Source organism: Neophocaena asiaeorientalis, unplaced genomic scaffold (assembly GCF_003031525.2).
Source record: "Neophocaena asiaeorientalis asiaeorientalis breed wild unplaced genomic scaffold, Neophocaena_asiaeorientalis_V1.1 scaffold36, whole genome shotgun sequence".
NCBI lineage: Eukaryota > Metazoa > Chordata > Mammalia > Artiodactyla > Phocoenidae > Neophocaena > Neophocaena asiaeorientalis.
This window is the reverse complement of record NW_020174149.1, coordinates 981,638-1,005,998: the sequence shown is the minus strand read 5'-3', so window position 1 is coordinate 1,005,998 and position 24,361 is coordinate 981,638. Positions and strand designations below refer to the sequence as shown.

Here is a 24,361-nt window from a genome sequence, read left to right as displayed (position 1 = left end):
GTATTACTTTCTTATAATTGATCAAATTAATGACAAATCATAAATAAAGAACTAAGCATCCTGTTTCAAAAGAAAACAAACACGAAAGAATTTTAAGATTGAGGAAACAAAAATTATAGAATGCTAGAACTTTAAACAAAAAAGCAAATAAAAGAGATAAGTTTATGCTTGGGAAGTGACTTTTAATTCCATTTTATTTCCTATTTAGGTGAAGGCACTGATTGGAGAACTCTGCAAAATAATGTTAAATCTGTATTCCAAAGAATTAGTAGGTTCTGGAGGACATAATGTGATGTAAATGCGATACTTTATTTTCTTTTGCAGCACTCGCATAAGATATTCACCTGCTATTGCTTTTTGCTAATTTCAAAAGAATCCACTTGAGATGCATTTTAGAAATAGCCACTATAAAACATAGATATACTGAGTTATATAAGCATAGTGAAATTGTTACATTACAATAGACATAGTTAATAAATAGTATCAGAACCCATCATCAAACACTATAAAATGTTCACATATAGGTAAGATTTCAAATCTGATGTCTTAATCATTTAAATATTTATTCTATTTACAGTGTTTCTGGAAATGGACCAGCATACAAAGCCCCCAGGGTAGCTATAGAAAAGCAACTCCAGCAAGGAATTTTCCCAGTTAAGAGTGGCAGAAAGGTATCGTGCATGAAGAGTGCTCTTCTCCTTAAAGGAAAGAATCTCTCCAGAAGCATTTCTGATAAACAGCAGTCCACCACACCAAATCAACACCAGTTACAAACGGACAGATGTTTGTTTGGAAATCAGGTACCACAAACACCCTCAAATCTTAGCAATGCAAATCACAGGACAGGAGTGTCATTTTCTTTTTCCAAAAAAGTGCATCTAAAATTAGAATCTTCAGCATCAGTTTTCAGTGAGAACACAGAAGAAACCCACGACTGTAACAAGTCACCCGTCTATAAAACAAAACAAACCACAGAGAAATGCATGCGCTGCAGGTTTGCAAATGAAGATACACACCTCACTAAGGAAAAAGATAGAAACATCTTATCAAGCCATCTGGAAAGTATTTTACACAATCCCTTCTCCGTAAGTTCTGAAATTTTGCAAGACAAAAATGACTCTGTTGATGAAACACTAGAAGATTCGATTGGCATTCATGCTTCGTTCAGTAAATCTAACATTCATCTTTCAGATGTGGATTTTACTCCTTCCAGCAGAGCAAAGGAAACTAGAAATACAGTGAGGAACACTTCAGAAAACCTCAATGATCACTCGTGCCAAGCAAATGTTTCCTCCAGCCCACCAAACATTTATAAGCACAGCGATGCCAGGATATTTGAATGTTTGGATGAGCTTCCATCAATAGAGCCAAGTGAACAAAGCAGTACAGTTCATCTGAATCCCAACTCCAGAAAGGAGAAGAAAGAAAAGTCATTAGATAAAATAGAAAGAGTTAGCAGAAATGTACAAGGTCTTGTGAGAGAGGCATATCCCCGTGATGTGAAGTCCAAACAACTGCCTTATCTCCACGTACAAAGCAAGGATGGCCATACCACTCTCCAGTGGCCTACAGAACTGCTTCTCTTTACAAAAACAGAGCCCTGTATCTCTTATGGCTGCAACCCATTATATTTTGATTTTAAGCTTTCTCGAAACACAAAGGATGGCCATTATCCAGAGGACTTAAAAACAGAATTGCTGAAAGAGCCCTCAGAAATGAAGACTACGATGGAAAACCAAGTCTCAGGTTTAATTAAAGACCAACAAAAACTGATCCAAGAAGATAATCCGTCTCTGAAACCAAAGATGATGTTAGCTAATCCAGATTGGGAAAATTTCCAGAGAAAATGTAATTTGGGCTACAACAATTCTAAGCCCAGCGCGAGTGAACATAATTTTAGTGCAAGTGATTTGGAAATGAAAAATCCTGAAGTGCCTGCTTACCGTGATATCTCGCTAAAGAATTGTGTAAGAAAGAATAATAATAGTGATAATGAACTTAAGGAACCTTCAAGGGCCCATTGGCAAAGCTGCCAAAGGGCAATTCTAAATGATGCAAATGAGGGCCTATCTTTTTCTCCTTATATCTCTAGGACTAAAAAACATAAACCGATTTCCTGTGATCCTCATTTGGATTTTGAAGATGGGAATAAATTCACCTGGAATTCTAGTCCTTACACAGTAAGGGGCCACAGTGACCATGGAAAGGACTTCAGTGTAATTTTGAATAGTAACCACATCAGTATGACCAGCAGGGTTTCTGGATGTGGAAAAGCAAGTTACAAGAGAAGTTCTCCAAAGGTGTCTGTGAATACATGTTCTAGCCCTTCAGACACATCCCCTGGCAGTACATCCAGCTTGAGAAGTACTTGTTCAAAGCATAGGTCCAGTAGTCATGGTAGAGGTAACTTGCTCTACTTTTGTAAAAGAGAACACAACTCAGTCGAAAGGCACAAACGGAAACGCCGAAAGCACAGCTGTCTCTTCTTATCTGATGAGCTAGCAAAGAGTGACTGCTCACGGTCTGAAACCCGGAGTGACAGGGGCTGCAAGTTGTGGGAATCAGTTAAAAATGAAAAATATTCAAAACATGGTTATGGTCGCCGCAGAGGAAAATATAAACTGGGCAAAAATCAACAATTTTCAGGGTCAAAATCCAAGAGAATCACCCGTTGTGATTCTAGCTCACGGTTTTCTTGTGCTGGAAACAGTGAAAATCCACCTAATTGCCAGGGACCTCAGCACAGCAGATTGGGCTCTTACTCAAGAGAGAAAATGTATTACTTAAATAAAAGTGAAAGAAGTCAACCGTCTTTGGACAGCCCTCATATTTGTGATCTGGGAAAAGTAAAACCCATGCAATGTAACTCTGGGAATATCAGCTGTCTTCTAAAGAACTGTTCAAGCAGCCCTTCAGAAACCACAGAGTTGAACACTGTAGAAGGAGAGAGGACTCCCCTGACAGCCAAAGGTCTTTTAGAAAGAGTACAAGCCAAGAAATGTCAGGAACAATCAACTCATTTTGAGGTCTCTTCAAACAGCTGTAAAAATGAATCAGAGGCTCCTTCACAAATCCAATGCACAGTGCAATTTACACCACCAGGCTGTAACAGACATGCATTGCCTTTGTCTGAAAAGATACAGAACACAAGTAGAAGAAGAAAGGATAAAGGTAGTGCAATGCAAAGAACTATTGACAAAGACAAAGTCAAAAATTCCCAGACAAATGATTTTACTGTTTTAGTAGACACTGATTGTGATGATCATCTTTCTAAAGGTATAATTCACGTAGTAGCAGAGTCTCAGTCACCAAACATGAAAAAGTTTCCAACAACAAAAGAACAATCAGAGTCATTAATTAGTGAAGTCCAACCTTTTATTCAAAGCTGTGACCCAGTACCAAAAGATTTCCCTGGTGCTTTCTCATCTAATAGATATACTGGTGTTACTGATTCAACAGAGACCAAAGAGGACCAAATAAATCTAGACTTACAGGATGTAAGCATGCATATGAATCAGGTAGAGGGGAATATAAACTCTTACTATGACAGAACTATGCAGAAGCATGACAAAGTAGCAGATGACTTAGAAGTGTGTCATAAATCTCTCTCTCCCCCATTAATTCAACAGCCCATAACATTTTCACCTGATGAAATAGATAAATATAAGCTCCTACAGCTACAAGCCCAGCAGCATATGCAGAAACAGCTCCTATCAAAGCATCTTCGAGTTGTGCCTGCTGCAGGGCCCACTGCCTTCTCTCCAGCCTCTGCTATACAGACAGTTCCAGGTCACCAGCAGGCTTCTCTCACCACCATCCACCACACGTTCCTGCAGCATTTTGTTTCGGCTTCCATAAATGCCCATAGCAGTCACCTCCCTATAGCTCATCTGCATCCTCTTTCCCAGCCACATTTTAATCCATTCACATTTTCAACTCTGACTCCAACCATCATCCCTGCACACCCCACTTTCTTAGCGGGTCATCCCCTGCACTTGGTCACTGCTGCTCCCTGCCACCCATCTCACATAACACTTCAGCCCCTGCCCCCTGCAGCATTTATCCCCACATTGTTTGGCCCTCACTTCAACCCGGCCACAACTTCTATCATCCACTTGAATCCTTTAATTCAACCACTATTTCAAGGTCAAGATCTTTGCCATCATTCTTGCTCCAGTCAGATGCAACCATTAAATGGAGTGAAAGAGGCCTTAAATGTGTCAGCTCACTTGAACTAACAGGTGTTAAAGCCCCTCTTCTGGATAAATAAAACAAATTGTCACTACCTACAAAATTATGTATTTAAAGTGGTCTGATTATTATAAGATTTAAAATAGTGGTACCAATGCAAAATGTGACCAATATAGAAATATGAACTGAATTGCCAATGTTGAAATACAAGCATTTTAAGGATTTCTTTTAATTTGCAAAAATAATTGGACAAATTTAAAGTAGTTTGATGGAAAGGTAGAGGGAAACGTGTTAAAGATATTTTTGAATGAGTTCTCAATGTTATAAAAAATAGAAAAAAGTTAGGCAGATCATTAATATTACAAAGAAAATTAAATGAAACATAATACTCTATCTTCTAGGTGTTCGTTGAACGAGTGAACAAGTGAATGAATGAATGCATATTTGGTTTTATTTATCAGGTAATAATAAAAGGTCAGTGAAAGAAAATTATGTGTTAAAAATTGTTCGTATGGTTCACTGTCGACTAACCTTTCAATCAATACAATGTTTCAACCAATATAAACTATATTTTCATAGGAAATAAGAGATGGCAAGAAATTTTCTGACTAATTCAAATTGAAAACTACTCTTCAATGCAAAACAGTCTTATGCAGATTGTATGGCTGAGTTTCTGTGGAAGATTGAATTAACTTCATTTCACACACTTCTATGTCAAGAGAATTTTGTAATTGTAAGAATCACCAACATCTAAAATTAATAATGTTTAATTTTTGTATAAGAAAACATATATAAACTATCATTAGTATTTGATAATGCAAAATAAAAAAATAAAGTATACTCAGAGTAATATTTTGTATATATTGGTCAAACTTTCAAATATTATTGGGGCTAAAATGTTAAGTTTTCTTTATTCTCCTACTCAGAAATCTGTGTTCAGCCAACATATGTATAACTGGAGAGGTAAAGCTTTGGAAATGTCAAAAATTTTACATGATATTTATTGAGAAAAATCTTAAAAGTATTCAGTGTATTTTGTTCAATTTTACTAGATATTTATAAAATACCATGAATGATGATGAATAAAATCACCATTCCTATAATTTTGCAAATGATTTTAAACATTCATCCAAAATGTTTTCTGACCCACAGAATTTGCATTTCTTATATCTGTATTTCTCAGTGGCCCTCCAGTTGTTTATTATTTTATATTCTTAAAAGAAAGAAAACTTGTGTGGCTGAACATTCCCCATAAGCATGGGTTTCAGAGGAAGTTAAATTAAACAAAAATAGAGGTAATCTGTCATCACTACTGTGTGTAGGATGATGCAAACTCCTCTACCACTAGAAGATGAGAAGGATGGCTTATACAGCCTTGGCTTCACAGGAATGAGAGCTGTACTTACTGAAGGCCTACTGTGCACCAAGATAGGTTGAGCACTAAGCCCTCATTATCTCATTTACTCTTCACAAATGTATTGATATTTTGAGATCAGTATTATCATTCCTCTGTACAGATGAGGAAAATGAAGTTGAAAGATTAAGTTCTTAACACTTGAAAACAGTAGGAAAGGACATCTTTGATGCTGGTGAGGGAGAGATGAAGAGAGAAGAGAGAGAGAGAGAGAGAATGAAGTGAATTAAAAACTTTAACATAAACAATGTAGTTTCCTAGCTATCACCAGAAACTTGTGGGATGGAAATTTTGACTGGAGTATGGCAGTGAAAAAGCCTAGCTTAACTAAAAGGAATAGAAAAATGGAAACAAGACATCAAATAGCAAGAAATTCTATACCTGTGTGGAACTCCATAAAAGTGATTATAAGAGAACATTGATAAACATTGAGTGGATTCAAAAAAAGTGAAATAAATGGAATATTTCTTATAAAAGTAGATGACAAGTGGCCCAGCACATAAAAGGAAAAGTAATGTGGATGACTGTTTCCTAAAACAGATTACAAAGCTGATGTAGCGCTAAGACAGAGTAATTATGGGAATTCACTAGAAGTCTTATTATGAAAAAGACAGCACCTGGTTAATATTTATAATTCTCTTGGTGACAGTTTAACCTCTCAGAAGGTTAGAATAGAGAACCTCTACTGGGCACTTAATTTTGACTAACAAGGATAGATTGATATGAATTGATGGCATGGAAATGACTATCTTGTATTATCAGCAATGAAAATGTTCACTGGATATACTTACTGTCTTGGACCAAGGGAAAGCAGACTTTACCATTTAAATAAAAGATAACTTGTACTCCAGGGTAGGAAATTATAAAAGTTGTAGCATCACATGAGTAAAGCTACCGTTACAAAAGATTCCAATGAGGCAGAAAAATGTAGTCCTTTAAACAGTCCAATATAAACTGAACGAGGAAAACATTCAGAGTAATTGTTCAAGTACCATACGTACATAAACAGTAAGACAATAGCTATGGATCAAAAATGAACAGAGATTAAGTCAATGCCTTTTAAATATCCCATTTATTGGGAAAATCAAAAGATTTTTTTTTGCTTCTGCATACTGCCAGGCAGATGATCTAATAACAACAACTACAATAATAAGAAAGTAGTGTTACTTAATCTGAATTTGTTTTGTTTTCCCTATTAAGGAGAAAGTTCTTCAAAGTGGAAATTATAGAACCAACATGGATAAGAGTTTTGGAACATACAGAGAAAATTATTTCCTTGCCATTTCAAATAAGTTTGAATCTTCACATTTACAAGAATCTTACCATAGAATATTAAAATTTCCTGAAGAAGACCTCATGACATCAATCGTCCTTGAGAAATTAGGCAGACTGGAAGAGAAATTAGAACAAGCATCTCTACTTTTATGAAAGGAACAATATTTAATATAGGTATTACTGATTTAAAAGTTAGCATATTTATAGAGAAAAATTTAAGCAGAATGTTTAATGAAGATGAAAAGATAATCATTAGTAACCCTAACAGGTATACTAAAAACAAATAGTACAAAAACATAAGTATTTTATTTTTCCTTTATTCACTTTATTTTCTTTCTCATTTAACAAGTGTATATTAAGGGCCATGTGCTAGGCAGTAATCTAACTGGTGTTGATATAATAATAATCAAAACGAGAAATAATGCCATAATATAATTTAATTCTAATTGAGTCATGCAGACAAAAACCAGAATAGACAAGTGATATGACGCTATGCCAGATGATGATAAACACTGCTGAGGAAAATAAATAGGGAAAAGTAGATAACGGTGCTTGGGCAGGAGTAGTGGCTAAAGTACAATTTGAAATAGGGTAGTCAGAGGAAGCTTCACGGTGAAAGTGGTATTTCAGCAAAGACCTGAAGGAAGTGAGCATTCTAGGCTAAGAGAAGACCAGGTTTCAACAACTCGTTGGGTATGCTTGTCATACTTAAAAGATAGTATGAGAACATAGTATGTGCCTGGGAAAGAAGGTTTCAGAGACAGAATTATGGGAGATAAGGTTAGAGAAAAAATTTTGGAGCAAAATCATGTGGGATCATGCCAACCATTATAATGACTGGCTTCTACTGTGAGGTGGAAACTATTGGATAACTTTAACAGATGAGCAACGTGATTCTTCTTAGATTTTACCAGGGTCGTTCAGCTATTGCATTGTGAATAATTGCTAGGGGAGTGAAGATTGGAGTACGAAGGCCAATTAGTAGGTTGAAATGTTTCAGGCAAGAGAATGCAGTGACTTGCTCAGTGATAGTCTAATGGAAATGTTGAGATGTGGTGAGACTCTGGATTTATTTTGAAGGTAGGGCTGAGAAAATGTGCTTCATATTGGGCGTAAGGTATAAGACAAAGAAAGGAATCAGAGGTGATATATCAGTACTTTTTGCACAAGCAACTAGGAGGATGGATTTACTGATAACTGAAATACAGAATACTGTGGGAGGAACAGGAGAGGAGAGGAGGATTGGTTTAAATATTCTATTTGAGATGCCTGTTAAATATTGAAGTGGAGATATTGAGTTGGTAGTTGGAAATATGAATCTGAAGTTTGAGTAGAGTGTGAAAAGAACAAATACTTTCAGGAATTATTAAAGTATAGAAAGAATCTGAAACCATTAGCCTGGGTAATACCAACAGGGGTAGGTAGGGTGGATAAAATATTCAGAGACTGAGCCCTAGTTCACTCTGATTTTAAGAGTGGAAGTAGAAGGAACCATATATCCATTCTTTTTCAGATATTTTTCCCATAAAAACGAGACCATGATGAACTTCCAAGTTTCATAGGAAAAAATCAGAACAATGTGTGCCTATAAGGCAAGTAAAGAAAGTGACTCAAAGAAGTGAGAGTGATCAACCCTGTCACATGTTGCTGAGTCAGGTAAGAAGAGGATAGAAAATTAAGTATCCTTTTAGTTCCGTGAGCTTGGTTGTTACCTTGACCAGAGACATTGTGATGAAGTGGGTAGTTGGGGGCAAAAGATAGTAAAATGTGTGGGTATTTTATAGAGAGACATTTTATGATTCTTATAAATATCCTTATGGACAATAGTCAGTGCTATATGACAAATGTGCTTTAATTGCTAGTTAAACAACTATACCCCAAGAGTATTGAGACTTGGACTAATTTCATTTTCGAGGGAGGGTTGTAGAGACTGGTTACAAGTCTTTGCGTTGTAGTCTGTTATATTCAACATTTCATAAAACGTGGACAAAATCATGGAAGGCATGTCTAACAGATAGGAGGAAAACACAAACCCAAGAGGATCAGGAATGGAGTGAATGGCACAATACCATGTGAAAAAAATTCAAAAATCATAAAAATGGGACAAAATTTGAAAGGTGAAATTCAGCACGAATAAATGTCAAATCATACATTTATCTTTAATTAACAGAGTCTTGTACACATAGATTGTTGAGGAGACAGAGCCTAATTCTAGTTTATCAGTAAGATGAAGGGTTTAGTAGATTACAAGCACCATGGGACACAGTGATGTTAAGAAGCTGGTGAAAAGTTATGAAATATTAGGTTATTCTAAAGGAATTATACAGAATTAGAAAAATGGCATTATTTTAAGTTTTTAAAATTACTTTTATTAATATATAATTTATGTAACATTAAGGTGTAAACCATAATGATTTGATATTTGCATATATTGCAAAATGATCATCACAATAAGTCCATTTAACATTCATCACCATATGTAGATACAAATTTTTTTTCATGATGAGTACTTTTATTATTTTTTAACATCTTTATTGGAGTATAATTGCTTTACATTGTTGTGTTAGTTGCTACTGTATAACAAAGTGAATCAGCTATATGTATATGTATATCCCCATATCCCCTCCCTCTTGTGTCTCCCTCCCACCCTCCCTATCCCACCCCTCTAGGTGGACACAAAGCACTGAGCTGGTCTCCCTGTGCTATGCGGTTGCTTCCCATTAGCTATCTATTTGACATTTGGTAGTGTATTTATGTCAATGCCACTCTCTCACTTCGTCCCAGCTTACCCTTCCCCCTCCGCATGCCCCCACGTCCATTCTCTATGTCTATGTGTTTATTCCTGTCCTGCCCCAGGTTCCTCAGAACCATTTTCTTCTTTTTTTTTTTTCTTAAATTCCATATATATGTGTTAGCATATGATATTTGCTTTCTCTTTCTGACATACTTTACTCTGTATGACAGACTCTAGGTCCATCCACCTCACTACAAATAACTCAATTTCGTTTCTTTTTATGGCTGAGTAATATTCCATTGTATATATATATATGCCACATCTTCTTTATCCATTCATCTGTGAATGGACACTTAGGTTGCTTCCATGTCCTGGCTATTGTAAATAGAGCTGCAATGAACATTGTGGTACATGACTCTTTTTGAATTATGGTTTTCTCAGGGTATACACCCAGTAGTGGGATTGCTGGGTCATATGGTAGTTCTATTTTTGGTTTTTTAAGGAACCTCCATGCTGTTCTCCATAGTGGCTATATCAATTTACATTCCCACCAACACTGCAAGAGAGTTCCCTCTTCTACACACCTCTCCAGCATTTATTGTTTGTACATTTTTTGATGATGACCATTCTGACCGGTATGAGGTGATACATAATTTTAGTTTGGATTTTCATTTCTCTAATTATTAGTGATGTTGAGCATCCTTTCATGTGTTTGTTGGCAATCTGTATATCTTCTTTGGAGAAATGTCTATTTAGGTCTTCTGCCCATTTTTTGGATTGGGTTGTTTGCTTTTTGATATTGAGCTGCATGAGCTGCTTGTATATTTTGGAGATTAATGCTTTGTCAGTTCTTCACTTGCAAATATTTTCTCCCATTCCGAGGGCTGTCTTTTCATCTTGTTTATGGTTTCCTTTGCTGTGCAAAAGCTTTTCAGTTTCATTAGGTCCCATTTGTATATTTTTGTTTTTATTTCCATTTCTCTAGGAGGTGGGTCAAAAACGATCTTCTTGTGATTTATGTCACAGAGTTTTCTGCCTATGTTTTCCTCTAAGAGTTTTATAGTGTCTGGGCTTACATTTAGATCTTTAATTCATTTTGAGTTCATTTTTGTGTATGGTGTTAGGGAGTGCTCTAATTTCATTCTTTTACATGTAGCTGTCCAGTTTTTCCAGCACCACTTACTGTAGAGGCTGTCTTTTCTCCATTGTATACTCTTGCCTCCTTTATCAAAGATAAGGTGACCATATGTGTGTGGGTTTATCACTGGGCTTTCTATCCTGTTTCCATTGATCTGTATTTCTCTTTCTGTGCCAGTACCATACTGTCTTGATTACTGTAGCTTTATAGTATAGTCTGAAGTCAGGAAGCCTGATTCCTCCAGCTCCGTTTTTCTCTCTCAGGATTGCTCTGGCTATTCAGGTTCTTTTGTGTTTCCATACAAATTGTGAAATTTTTTGTTCTAGTTCTGTGAAAAATGTCATTGGTAGATTGATAGGGATTGCACTGAATCTGTAGATTGCTTTGGGTAGTATAGTCATTTTCACAATGTTGATTCGGCCAATACAAGAACATGGTATATATTTCCATCTGTTTATATCATCTTTAATTTATTTCATCAGTGTCATAGATTTCTGCATACAGGTCTTTTGTCTCCTTAGGTAGGATTATTCCTAGTTATTTTATTATTTTTGTTGCAATGGTAAATGGGAGTGTTTCCTTAATTTTTCTTTCAGACTTTTCATCATTAGTGTATAGGAATGCAAGCAATTTCTGTGCATTAATTTTGTATTCTGCTACTTTACCAAGTTCATTGATTAGTTCTAGTAGTTTTCTGGTAGCATCTTTAGGACTCTCTATGTACACTATCATGTGATCTGCAAACAGTGACAGTTTTACTTCCTCTTTTCCAATTTGAATTCCTTTTATTTCTTTTTCTTCTTTGATTGCTGTGGCTAAAACTTCCAAAACTATGTTGAACAATAATGATGAGAGGGGGCAACTTTGTCTTGTTCCTCATCTTAGTAGAAATGGTTTCAGTGTTTCACCATTCAGAATGATGTTGGCTGTGGGTTTGTCATATGTGGTCTTTATTATGTTGAGGTAAGTTCCCTCTATGCCTACTTTCTGAAGGGTTTTTATCATAAATGGGTGTTGAATGTTGTCAGAAGCTTTTTCTGCATCTATTGAGATGATCATATAGATTTTATTCTTCAATTTGTTTATATGGTTTATCACATTGATTCATTTGTGTATATTGAAGAATCCTTGCATTCCTGTGATAAACCCCACTTGATCCTAGTGTACGATCCTTTTAATGTGCTGTTGGATTCTGTTTGTTGAGGATTTTTGCATCTTTGTTCATCAGGGATATTGGCCTGTAGTTTTTTTTCTTTGTGACATCTTTGTCTGGTTTTCATGTCAGGGTGATGCCGGCTTTGTAGAATGAGTTTGGTAGTGTTCCTCCCTCTGCTATACTTTGGAAGAGTTTGATAAGAATAGATGTTAGATATTCTCTAAATGTTTGATAGAATTTGCCTGTGAAGCCATCTGGTCCTGGGCTTTTGTTTGTTGGAAGATTTTAATTCACAGTCTCAATTTCAGAGATTGGTCCATTTATATTTTCTATTTCTTCCTGGTTTAGTCTTGGAAGTTTGTGCTTTTCTAAGAATTAGTCCGGTTCTTCCAGGTTGTTGCTTTTATTAGCATACAGTTGCTTGTAGTAATCTCTCATGATCCTTTGTATTTCTGCAGTGTCAGTTGTTACTTCTCCTTTTTCATTTCTAATTCTATTGATTTGCGTCTTCTCCCTTTTTTTCTTGCTGAGTCTGACTAGTAGTTTTTCAATTTTGTTTCTCTTCTAAAAAAACCAGCTTTTAGTTTTATTCATCTTTGCTCTTGTTTCCTTCATTTCTTTTGCATTTATTTCTGATCTGATCTTTATGATTTCTTTCCTTCTGCTAATTTGGGTTTGTTTAATTCTTTCTCTAATCGCTTTAGGTGCAAGTTTAGGTTGTTTATTTGAGATGTTTCTTGTTTCTTGAGGTAGCATTGTATTGTTATAAACTTCCCTCTTAGAACTGCTATTGCTGCATCCCATAGGTTTTGGATCGTCGTGTTTTCATTGTCATTTGTTTCTAGGTATTTTTGGATTTCCTTTTTGATTTCTTCAGTTATCTTGGTTATTTCGTAGTGTGTTGTTTAGCCTCCATGTGTTTGTATTTTTTACAGATTTTTTCCTGTAATTGATATCTAGTCTCATAGTGTTGTGGTCAGAAAACATGCTTGATACAATTTCAATTTTCGTAAATTTACCAAGGCTTGATTTGTGACCCAAGATATGATCTATCCTGGAGAATCTTCCATGAGCACTTGAGAAGAAAGTGTATTCTGTAGTTTTGGGATGGAATGCCCTATAAATATCAATTAAGTCCCTCTTGTTTAATGTATCATTTAAATCTTTTGCTTCCTTATTTATTTTCATTTTGATGATCTGTCCATTGGTGAAAGTGGGGTGTTGAGGTCCCCTACTATGATTGTGTTCCTAGCGATTTCCCCTTTTATGGCTGTTAGCATTTGCCTTATGTATTGAGGTGAACCTATGTTGGGTGCAGAAATATTTACAATTGTTATATCTTCTTCTTGGATTGATCCCTTGATCATTTTGTAAGCGTCCTTCTTTGTCTCTTGTACTAGTTTTTATTTAAAGTCTATTTTGTCTGATATGAGAATTGCTACTGCAGCTTTCTTTTGATTTCCATTTGCATGGAATATCTTTTTCCATCCCCTCATTTTCAGTCTGTATGTGTCCCTAGGTCTGAAGTGGGTCTCTTGTAGACAGCATATATATACAGGTCTTGTTTTTGTATCCATTCAGCCAATCTGTGTCTTTTGGTTGGAGCATTTAGTCCATTTACATTTAAGGTAATTATTGACATGTATGCTCCTATTACCATTTTCTTAATTGTTTTGTGTTTGTTATTGTAGGTCTTTTCCTTCTCTTATTTATGCTGCCTAGAAAATTTCCTTTAGCATTTGTTGTAAAGCTGTTTTGGTAGTGCTGAATTCTCTAAGCTTTTTCTTGTCTGTGAAGGTTTTGATTTCTCTGTCGAATCTGAATGAGATCCTTGCTGGGTAGAGTAATCTTGTTTGTACGTTTTTCCCTTTCATCACTTTAAATATATCCTGCCAGTCCCTTCTGGCTTGCAGAGTTTCTGCTGAAAGATCAGCTGTTAACCTTGTGAGGATTCCCTTGTATATTATTTGTTGCTTTTCCCTCACTGGTTTTAATATTTTTTATTTGTATGTAATTTTTGATAGTTTGATTAATATGTGTCTTGGCATGTTTCTCCTTGGATTTATCTTGTATGGGACTCTCTGCACTTCCTGGACTTGACTATTTCCTTTCCCATGTTAGGGAATTTTCAATTGTAATCTCTTCAATTATTTTCTCAGACCCTTTCTTTTTCTCTTCTTCTTCCAGGAGCCCTATAATTCGAATGTTTGTGCATTTAATGTTGTCCCAGAGGTCTCTGAGACTGTCTGCAATTCATTTCATTCCTTTTTCTTTATTCTGCTTTGTGTAGTTATTTCCACTATTTTATCTTCCAGGTCACTTATCCATTCTTCTGTCTCAGTTATTCTGCTCTTGATGCGTTCTAGAGAATTTTTATTGCATTTATTGTGTTGTTGATCATTGTGTGTTTGCTCTTTAGTTCTTCTAGGTCCTTGTTAAACCTTTCTTGTATTTTCTTTGTTTTATTTCCAAGATTTTGGATCATCTTTACTATCATTACTCTGAATTCTTTTTCAAGTAGACTGCCTGTTTCCTCTTCATTTTTTGGTCTGGTGGGTTTTTACCTTGCTCCTTCATCTACTGTGTGTTTATCTGTCTTCTCATTTTCCTTAACTTACTATGTTTGGGGTCTCCTTTTTTCAAGCTGCCAGTTCATAGTTCCCATTGTTTTTGGTGTCTGCCCCCAGTGGCTACGGATTTTTCTGTGGGTTGTGTAGACTTCCTGGTGGAGGGGAATAGTGCCTGTGTTCTGGTGGATGAGGCTGGATCTTGTCTTTCTGGTGGGCCAGACTGTGTCCAGTCATGTGTTTTGGGGTGTCTGTGAACTTATTATGATTTTAGGCAACCTCTCTGCTAATGGGTGGGGTTGTGTTCCTGTCTTGCTAGTTGTTTGGCATAGTGTGTCCAGCACTGTAGCTTGCTGGTTGTTTAGTGGAGCTGGGTCTTTGTGTTGAGATGGAGATCTCTGGGAGAGCTTTTGGCATTTGATATTATGTGGAGCCAGGAGGTCTCTGGTGGACCAATGTCCTGAACTCGGCTCTCCCACCTCAGAGGCACAGACCTGACCCCTGCCTGGAGCACCAAGACCCTGTCCGCTATCCAGCTTTGTAAAACATTCAGGTTCAGCTATTTTGCATTACATTTGACCCATCCATTCATTACTGGTTTCTCATTAAATTCTGGGTGACAACCTTAGGCTTCTAAAAATGCATCTAAGCATCCATTGCATAGAAGTCTGATTTTCTCCTGTTGTAATTCACTTTCTAGTCCTTGCACATTGGCTCTGTTAGGTCACTTTTTTGATGCTCAGCAAGGCTCCTCTCCACTCCAGTCAGCAGCTCATTCCCTGCCTTAAGGGGGAAGATCAGACAGAGGGGAAAGGTTTCTCACTGTGGTTTTGTTTTTTATTTCCCTGATGATTAGTGATGCTGCAGATCTTACACACACATATTGGCTATCTGTATGACTTCTTTGCAAAAATGTCTATTCAGGACCTCTGCCCATTTGTTAATCAGAATTTTCTTTTGCTGTTGAGTTGTGTGAATTCTTTATATATATTGAATGTTAACACCTTATCAGATGTATGACTTGCAAATATTTTCTCCTATTCAGTAGGTTGCCTTTTCATTTCATTGATGGTTTCCTTTGTTGTGCAGGAGCTTATTAGTTTGATGTAGTGCTGCTTGTTTATTTTTGCTTTTATAGCCTTAGCTTTTGGTGCCAAATCCAAAATATCATCGTTGAGACCTAAGTCAAGGAGCTTACCACCTATGTTTTCTTCTAGAAGTTTTATGGTTTCAGATCTTACGTTGAAGTCTAATCCATTTTGAGTTAATTTTTTGTGTGTCATGTAAGATAGCACTTCAGTTTATTCTTTAAGGGTATTTTTTTGAACTTGGGGGAAAAAAGACCACTTGTGGAAAACTATGTATTGTTTTAGGACACAATTTTTTTTTTTAATATTTTTATTTATTTATTTGGTTGTGCCAGGTCTTAGTTGTGGCAGGCGGGCTCCTTAGTTGCAGCTCGCTGTCTCCTTAATTGTGGTGTGTGAGCTCTTAGTTGTGGCATGCATGTGGGATCTAGTTCTCTGACCAGGGATCAAACCTGGGCCCCCTGCATTGGGAGTGCCGAGTCTGAACCACTGCACCACCAGGGAAGTCCCTGTTCTGGGACACAATTTAAGAGAGTTATTCGTGAACTGAAGTGGATCCATAAGTGGCAGACCTGGCCAATTAAGAGACCAGATTAATTTTATTTTTTTACACTGATGAATCATATGAGTTCTATGAATTTACAAAAATTATTAACTGAATACAAGTTCAATTTTCAAATATTTTAGAGAAATATTAGGTTAAATAGTTTTATTTCTTTACTTTGGCATATCTCAGAATATTTGACAAGCAGTATCCACTAGACATTTTCAGAAGAAGAATAAAATATATTGAATTTCCAAAAGTAATGATAACAGAAATATATATATCATTTGCCTGTGCACCATCTCATGGAATTAATGTTTTGTAGAACAGACTCTGGGAATTGCCATGTGAAAAATGAAACCAATGTGTGCATTCCAAAGAAAAGAACACTTGCTGAGGAAAGAGATAGATGGGAATAACTTTCTAACTTTAAATATCTGAAAGGTAGCACAGAGCTGTGTACTGTGGAAGATCATATTCATTCTCTTTAGGGCAGAAAAAGTAAATATTACAAAAAGGTTGGTGTTGACTCAACATGAAGAATAACTTGACAATTTGAGTTATTTGTATTAAGTTGTAAAATCTGCATCCTGAAACATTTAAGAACTTTTTCACATTTGGATGAGCAAAAAGCTTAGCGATTTTCAGAATACTTTTCCCAGAATTTTGCTTGTGATCAATGATATATCCAGTTATTCTCTAGGGTAATTTCCAAATTTCAGATGGTTGATTCATAGGGCTTAGTTTTGGATTAACATTTTTCTTCTGATCATCATTTTTCTCCTGATATGTTACTGCTATAGAGAACATTCTGAGCCATGCTCTTACTTCCCCCAAATTAGTCAGTGTGGGCTCAAACATTTTATTTTTTATCTCACTTAAGCAAAGCAGACTTTGAAAGAAAATGAAATAGCAAGAAGTCTAATTATATATTGAATTCTAAAATAGATTATTTTTTTTAATTGCCACTGTGATGAATTATATTTTCAGCTCTGTTTCTTTCCACTTACACAATTATTTATTTAACAGTTGATTTTCAGCGTTAAACCTCTTTTATGCCTATTGCTTGGTATTTATGGGATAATTCTTTTTATGCGATTACTCTTTCACACTTGACTCATAGAGGCAAGTTTTTGTATGTGTCTTAAATTATAGATGCTTAATTAAAAACTGAAAATGTTTTAAGAAAGACTGTAAAATCTTTACACACACACACACACACACACGCACACACACACACCTATCTATATATTTTTCTTAGAAGTTAAGAATGAGCCTAGCCCCCCTGGATTCAAGGGATAGTTAGACAAATGCTTTGTATGAAGAACTGTAAATTTGAAAAACTTCATCTACTTTTTCATTCCCTGCCATATTCAGCAAGAAGAATTAGTGAGTTATAAAAAAACTATATTTCAATATTTCCTTTGAGTTCACTTTTATATATGATATAAAATATAGAAAAGAATTAGAATATAGGGAATAGTTTGGAAAGTTGAAAGTTCCCAGTTCCCAGGATTTTTTCCTTAGGCAGACGTTTCACGAAATGATCCCCTGAAATTTCCATTTCATTCACAGAAAGTGGATTTGACAGTGACTCCTTTTATTCAGTTTTTGCCAGGACTTAATGGAATCTCCCTGTTTTCTCTGAATAGAAATATATTCAAAGAAACTAGTCCTATACAGCTTTCCCATTAAATGGACTATTTAATCAGTAACATTAATTACTCAGGATCATATTTCCAGCTCTGGCCGTCTCCTTAGTCCATGAAGTTTTTGGTTACTTACAAAGTTCCCAATGATGGCAGCAACACAGCTTCTAAATTTTACCATAATACTTTCAAGCTGATCTAAAAACTTGATGTATTTCAAGCATTTGGAACAATATTTGGAGATATTGGAGATGGCTCTCCCACTTAAAGTACCACTTGGTATCCCAGTGTTCTAAATGTCAATGAATGAAATGCCCAGTGCCCTCCCCAGGCTGTATGGAAAGTTCACTGCCTTCTTATTAGTGAAATGACATTGCTGATCATCTCAAACCAGTAGCATATTTTTCAGTTTTCCTTAAATATTTCCCCATGTGTTTTCAGAAAGGTGGTTGAACATTCTGAAGAAAAATATGTAAATATCAGATCCAGAGAATCCAAATCTCACACATCAGTGTATGTAGCTAATGGACCTAGGAGCAAAATTGAGCTAGTGCTTATCTCTGGTCCAGCAGGGCTCAGGAGGAATTTTAATTTTGATTCTTTAAATGAATGAACTCCTGAAAAGAAATGTGCTCTCATTGGAAAATAGTGTATTACAAAGAAAGCACATGACCACTTCCATACAGTCGTCAGGCAAACAGTTGACTACCCTTTGTGTCTCAGACTGAAACTACTTCAGTAGGATGGAAGTTTCCTCCTAAAGTATGTTTTCCTGCCAATAAACCTGGGTCTAGAGGATTTTCAAAGGTTATCATTTCATTCCAGCAAAAACATTATCCACTTCTATTAGGCAGACATTTGAAGGTGATTGCTGTATTGCTTTGGATTAAGCTATGTTAAAATGGATGCCTTGGCTGAATCGGTAGGTTTAGAATAAGCCAATAATTAGAGAGATAAGCTAAAGGGTCTTTTTTCATTTTGTGCAGCCATGTATCAGAGGGAGACCTCCCAATCCTTTTCTTAAATCCTTTCCCAAAGTCACTGCTTCCTTTTGCGCCTCACCCCCTTTGTTAAATAGTGAGAGCAAGACCTTCTTGACAAAAAGATAAATCAGGCAAATTGGAAATCTACAAAATACGTGTATGTGTGTGTGTGTGTGTGTGTACATACATATGAGTGTATATGTGTGTGTGCATTCTTAAAAATATACTCTTCAGTGTTTAGTTATAGATCTTGATCTTTGTTCAAAATAATGTTTTTCAAAACATATCCACATATTGAAACAATCAACTTCAAGAAAGGTTTCTTTTCCACCATGCGAAATTGTCTATTCCTCCGATTTATGAGAGATTATAAAATAGTTGATAATGTAAAATGGTTATGTAGCTATTTAAAACAAATTCTCACTTTAATTCTATTTAAAGTATTTACTTTGTAATTAAAGGAGATAATAATCTGACAATATCATACACAATCCAATAATTTTATTTTGTATCCTCTGTACAAAACTTTTTTTTATTATACTGTGGCTAAGTAAATTGCACTATTGTACATGCAAAGCAGCTTTTTTAGTTTTTCAATAAATTACTTGGACTGTAGTTCAATGCAATAATATTATTTTCAATAAAAAGCTTAATGGTATAAGAGTGTTAGTCATGTATTTCTAACAAAAAGCATACCAAAATATAAGAGCAAAATCAAAAGCAAAATGGTATGGAAATATGCTGTATTTTACACTGCTGAATTTAACATTTTATTTATTATTGTATATATTTAAAAGCTGGGATTTCTTAGGCTATTTCTTAAAATTTTAGTGTTATAAAATAAAGCTGTTTCCTCAAGCTGAAAATAAATATGACTTTAAAAGTTCTATAGGTGTATTCTTTGTTGAAACCTATTATGTGTATACTATGTGAAGCCCTGTTTCTGTTTGTTTACTTAAAAAAAACTGTGATCTAGTAGCTTGTAATGCTTTAACAAAGCTCTATAAATACTGTCTAGGATATATTCTCTAACTGATAATATAATGTAGACATGGTGGCATTCTGCCTATTATAATAATTTTAATGTAAACTTGGAAAAATACCTTAATTAATAACCCCAATAAGCTGTTATTCTCAGAAGGACTCAACTCACCAGGAACTCTCTTTAATGAAGCATGACCAATGGTGTGGGAATATGGCTTGAGACTCCACTTAACTGTCACTCCTCACTTTATTTTGTCTCTGCCTTTCCCAAGACAACGATACGGAGCCCTTATCTGCCAGACCTTAGTATGATTTATTCTGTGCGAAAACTCAGACCAGGTGTCCCTAGAAGTGAGCACAAGATGCTCTCTTTCTTGAATCACGCTGATCCTTACTCTTACCTGTGCCCTCTAACAAGCTTTAGCCAAGTCCAAAAGCTCCTTGCTTCTGCACTTTAATTGGATGCCCTGTCACTACCTGTGTGTTAATGGAACAGGACTCTGCTTTGCACTCTAACCCAGTGGTCGAGTCCAAGCTTTCAATGGAGAGATGTTTCAGCTGCCAGTCATCTGCCTCCCCAGACTTCTACCTTAGATTCTCTATTACGATGTTGGATTCTTTTTCAGAATCCTCCTAAGGAATCAAGAAGTACCTTGCACACAACACACACACAAATGCATATGCACACATACTGCTGACAAGAGTCATGACAGAAACCGTCATTTCTTAATTGTCACCATTTATTGATTACCTATGTGAACTAAGCCCTGTTCAGCTATCCTCCCCACTAGCTGAATTCCTGGACTCCTTTTGAGCCGGAAAATCAATTTTACTTGAAAATGAAAGGAGATGATATTACTAATTGAACAGAGATGCAGAAGCAAATGTGACGTATGGTCTGTATATTCAGTGTCTGCCCCTCTCTCATGTGTGAAGCTTCTGCCAGTCAGAGCTTTGTTCACCTTCTGTGTAATTTTCGGTTCATCATGGAAATATTCGACACTGACATAAAATGGGAATCACATACTCTTGAGGCTGTGTTCTCTTACTATATCTGGTAGAATTGAGTCAATTCCAAAATGGCATTTGTTAATGCTTTGAATCATAGAGATAAAATTAGCAGAACTTTGTTAATTTGCTCAGCAATAAATAAATGAGAGCTACTCAGCAGCCTGGCACACTCATGAGTGCGCCATGCTACTTTAAAAAATCTTCGGGTGTTTGTTTTTCTCTTTCTGACTTACTTCACTCTGTATGACAGACTCTAGGTCCATCCACCTCACTACAAATATCTCAATTTCGTTTCTTTTTATGGCTGAGTAATATTCCATTGTATATATGTGCCACATCTTCTTTATCTATTCATCCGATGATGGACACTTAGGTTGCTTCCATGTCCTGGCTATTGTAAATAGAGCTGCAATGAACATTTCGGTACCTGACTCTTTTTGAATTATGGTTTTCTCAGGGTATATGCCTAGTAGTGGGATTACTGGGTCGTATGGTATTTCTATTTTTAGTTTTTTAAGGAACCTCCATACTGTTCTCCATAGTGGCTGTATCAATTTACATTCCCACCAACAGGGCAAGAGTGTTCCCTTTTCTCCACACCCTCTCCAGCATTTATTGTTTCTAGATTTTTTGATGAGGGTGGGAGAGAGGGAGACGTAAGAGGGAAGAGATATGGGAACATATGTATATGTGTAACTGATTCACTTTGTTATAAAGCAGAAACTAACACACCATTGTAAAGCAATTATACTCCAATAAAGATGTTCAAAAAAAAATCTTCGGGTGAACAGTTTACAAATTAAATATTTTCTTCACCATTTTATCAAAGAGATAGCTCAAAGACATGGTATTTCAATCATTTGGCTTGGTTATAGCATATAACATCTTCAGAGGAGGGATTAAACCCCAATTCTCTTCATGAGACTGTTTCATTCATTAAGAAAATATTTTAATAGACACTTGTCCTTTGTCATTAGTTATTCATAGTTTGTGGGCAAAAAGATTTATTACACATTTCTGAGATTTTCAGGGAGTAAAGATAATTTATTATAGAAATAGTTCATTAGGACACAGCAGTGATATAATTTTCCCACTTTAAATTACCCATTCCTTAAATAGTTGTTAGGAGGGTTATTCAACATTGACTAAAACAAAGGTCAAATTAATGATGAGTGGAAAAAAGTATGTGATGGGTCTAGTCATTTTGGATTATTTTTTCATCTGGACGTGTATCCTTATCCGTATATGCTAACATTGACTATCAAACTCTCAATTTAAGACAATGAAATTACATTATCCAGTCAGAGCTCAAAAATTTCCTTTAACTTGACTTAATTATAATCTTAATACAAGTATACAGATAATTTTTAGGATTGTACAAATTGCAAAAGCCTACTAACTTCTATTATTCTAATCCATAGCCAGTGTTTACAGAAGAGTCAATGTGCTCAATAAATGAAGTGTGCAATATTGGAAAGTCTGGCATAATTGAATTTCAGAAATGAATTCAAATACATTGTATTTGAAGCACTCAGGACATGAGATGAATGCAAATATCACATCCTAGTCAGCCAGAACATTCCTGAGAAAGGTCCCTTTCGAACCCCATGATAATCTATTCTCAACATTTATTACTGTTCTTATTTGAACCAATTTCTTCATTTTTGACTCTTGAACGCAATGTACTTTGATTGTCCTTAAGTCTGACGGGTTTCTTCCTTGTAGCTTTTTTTTTTCTTCCAGAGCTTCTTTGTGTTCCCAACCTTTAAATGTTGTAGTAACCTAGGGCTTATAGTCTTCAGTTATCACCTTGTCTCTGTTATACAAACTATGTGATCTTATTCAGTATCAGGCCTTAAAGCACCTTTTATACACTGATGGTTCTTAACTTTTTACCTTCAGGTATGACTTTCCCTTAACCTCTGTACTTGTGTATTCAACAGCTCACTCAAAAGCACCACTGAATGTCTACCAGTAATCAGGAACTTAACGTCCAAAAAGAACTCTTGGTTTGCTTTCACAAACACATTCCTTCCCCAGGGCTCCACGTCTCAGGAAAGAGCTCCATCAGCTCCCCAGGTTCTCATATTTAACTCTTAAGCATCCTCCTGGATCTCCTTCTCACATCACACATCCTTATCACCAACTGATCATCATGTACTTCTAGACCTACCTTCACGATGTATCCCACGCTGACATCTTCTCCTCATCTCCATTTCTACTTTCATCATCTTCTCCCACCTATAATATAGTAATAACCTCCCACGTAGTCTCTCTGCATCTCATGGTCTGAGAGCCTAATTTGCAGAGAGGAGAGACTACTATCCTAAAAATAAAAGTCTTTTCAATTGTTTCACATTATTTTTGGAATAAAATCCAATGTTCTTACAACAGTCTTTAAGATTCAATTTCATCTGACCTTGCAGTTTCTCAAACAGACCAAGCAGATCCCATGCAGAGTCTTTGCATTTGCTGTTTTCTTTTCTCTGACCAGAAAGCTCTTTCCTCAGGTTCTCTCATGATTCCTTTCTCTTTTCATTCAGGTGTTTTTATAAATATCTCCTCCTCCGAGAGACCTTTTTTAACCACCCAATCTAACAGAATATTTACTTTATTATTCATACAATTAGCTTTGAATGATTTCTTCCAGCAATTAGTAATCTACTAGTCTACTATACATTTACTTTTATACCTATGTTTATATATTTTTTAACTCCATCTTCCTAGAGTCAAAAAATAAACTTTTTGAGAGGAGAAATTTTATGGGAGCAGAAATTTTTCCTCTGTTGTTCAGGACTATTTTTTAATTCCTTAGACTCATACTGGGAACATATGCGAGACCCTATAAACATTTGTTGAATAATATAATGTGATGAAGAAGATTCTCAGATTGTCAGTTGATTTGAGGTAATATTAATTTACTGAGCACCAGTGTGCAAAGTTTCATGCAATTTATTAAATAAATTATAATTTAAATATTAAAGCCTATATCTTCAACCAGAGAGTAGATGTGAAGGAAAAAAACCCTTCTTGATTAATTGATAAAATATTTGGTGAACATGAGGTGTTATTTAGTTTATTTTCAAATTATCCATAGGTCATGATGTATTTTCCTGAAGATGTAGGATTTACAGGCCTACATAAAGTGTTAATACATGCTTGAAAGTTTACATTGATTTGTAAAAGTATTTATCATATAATTCAGGGACTGTGTTTGATCCTGTTGGTCAGAGACAGCATAACCGTTATCATCTGGATGCATATTTCTACTCCTCCATACATAATGCTCCTACTACTCCCTACAACGGGTGAGACAAGCTGGAAATCCTGTGGGGAGTGGTTTTCTCAATGATTCAATAAATATATAGTAAGTAGCTACTATATGCAAGACAGATATAGCGGTACATAAGCATTCAAAAATATTTGTTCTTATGGATCTTACCTTTTACTGGAGAAAAAAACAAAATAAATAAGCAAACTATGTGTTAGGATAAATGATAGCAAGCGCTAAAGAAGTTAATGGCAGTCTGTGCATAATGGAAGAGGCTGTATGTGTACTCAGATCTCTGTTTTGTTCCCAAATCCTTTTTTCTTCTATTACATGAAATGGTGTAAGATAGAAATTAC

At 35.7% G+C, this 24,361-nt stretch overlaps 1 protein-coding gene across 1 annotated transcript in view; it reads left to right on the top strand.

The window, feature by feature from the left end:
* The window catches only part of ZNF804B (zinc finger protein 804B), a 477,650-nt gene extending 473,412 nt beyond the window's left edge, over window positions 1–4,238 (top strand). The window contains exon 4 of the mRNA XM_024755078.1: window positions 578–4,238. Within this exon, the coding sequence (XP_024610846.1) occupies window positions 578–4,238 (3,661 nt within the window). The remainder of the gene's footprint in view (window positions 1–577) is intronic.
* The last annotated feature ends 20,123 nt before the right edge of the window (window positions 4,239–24,361 follow it).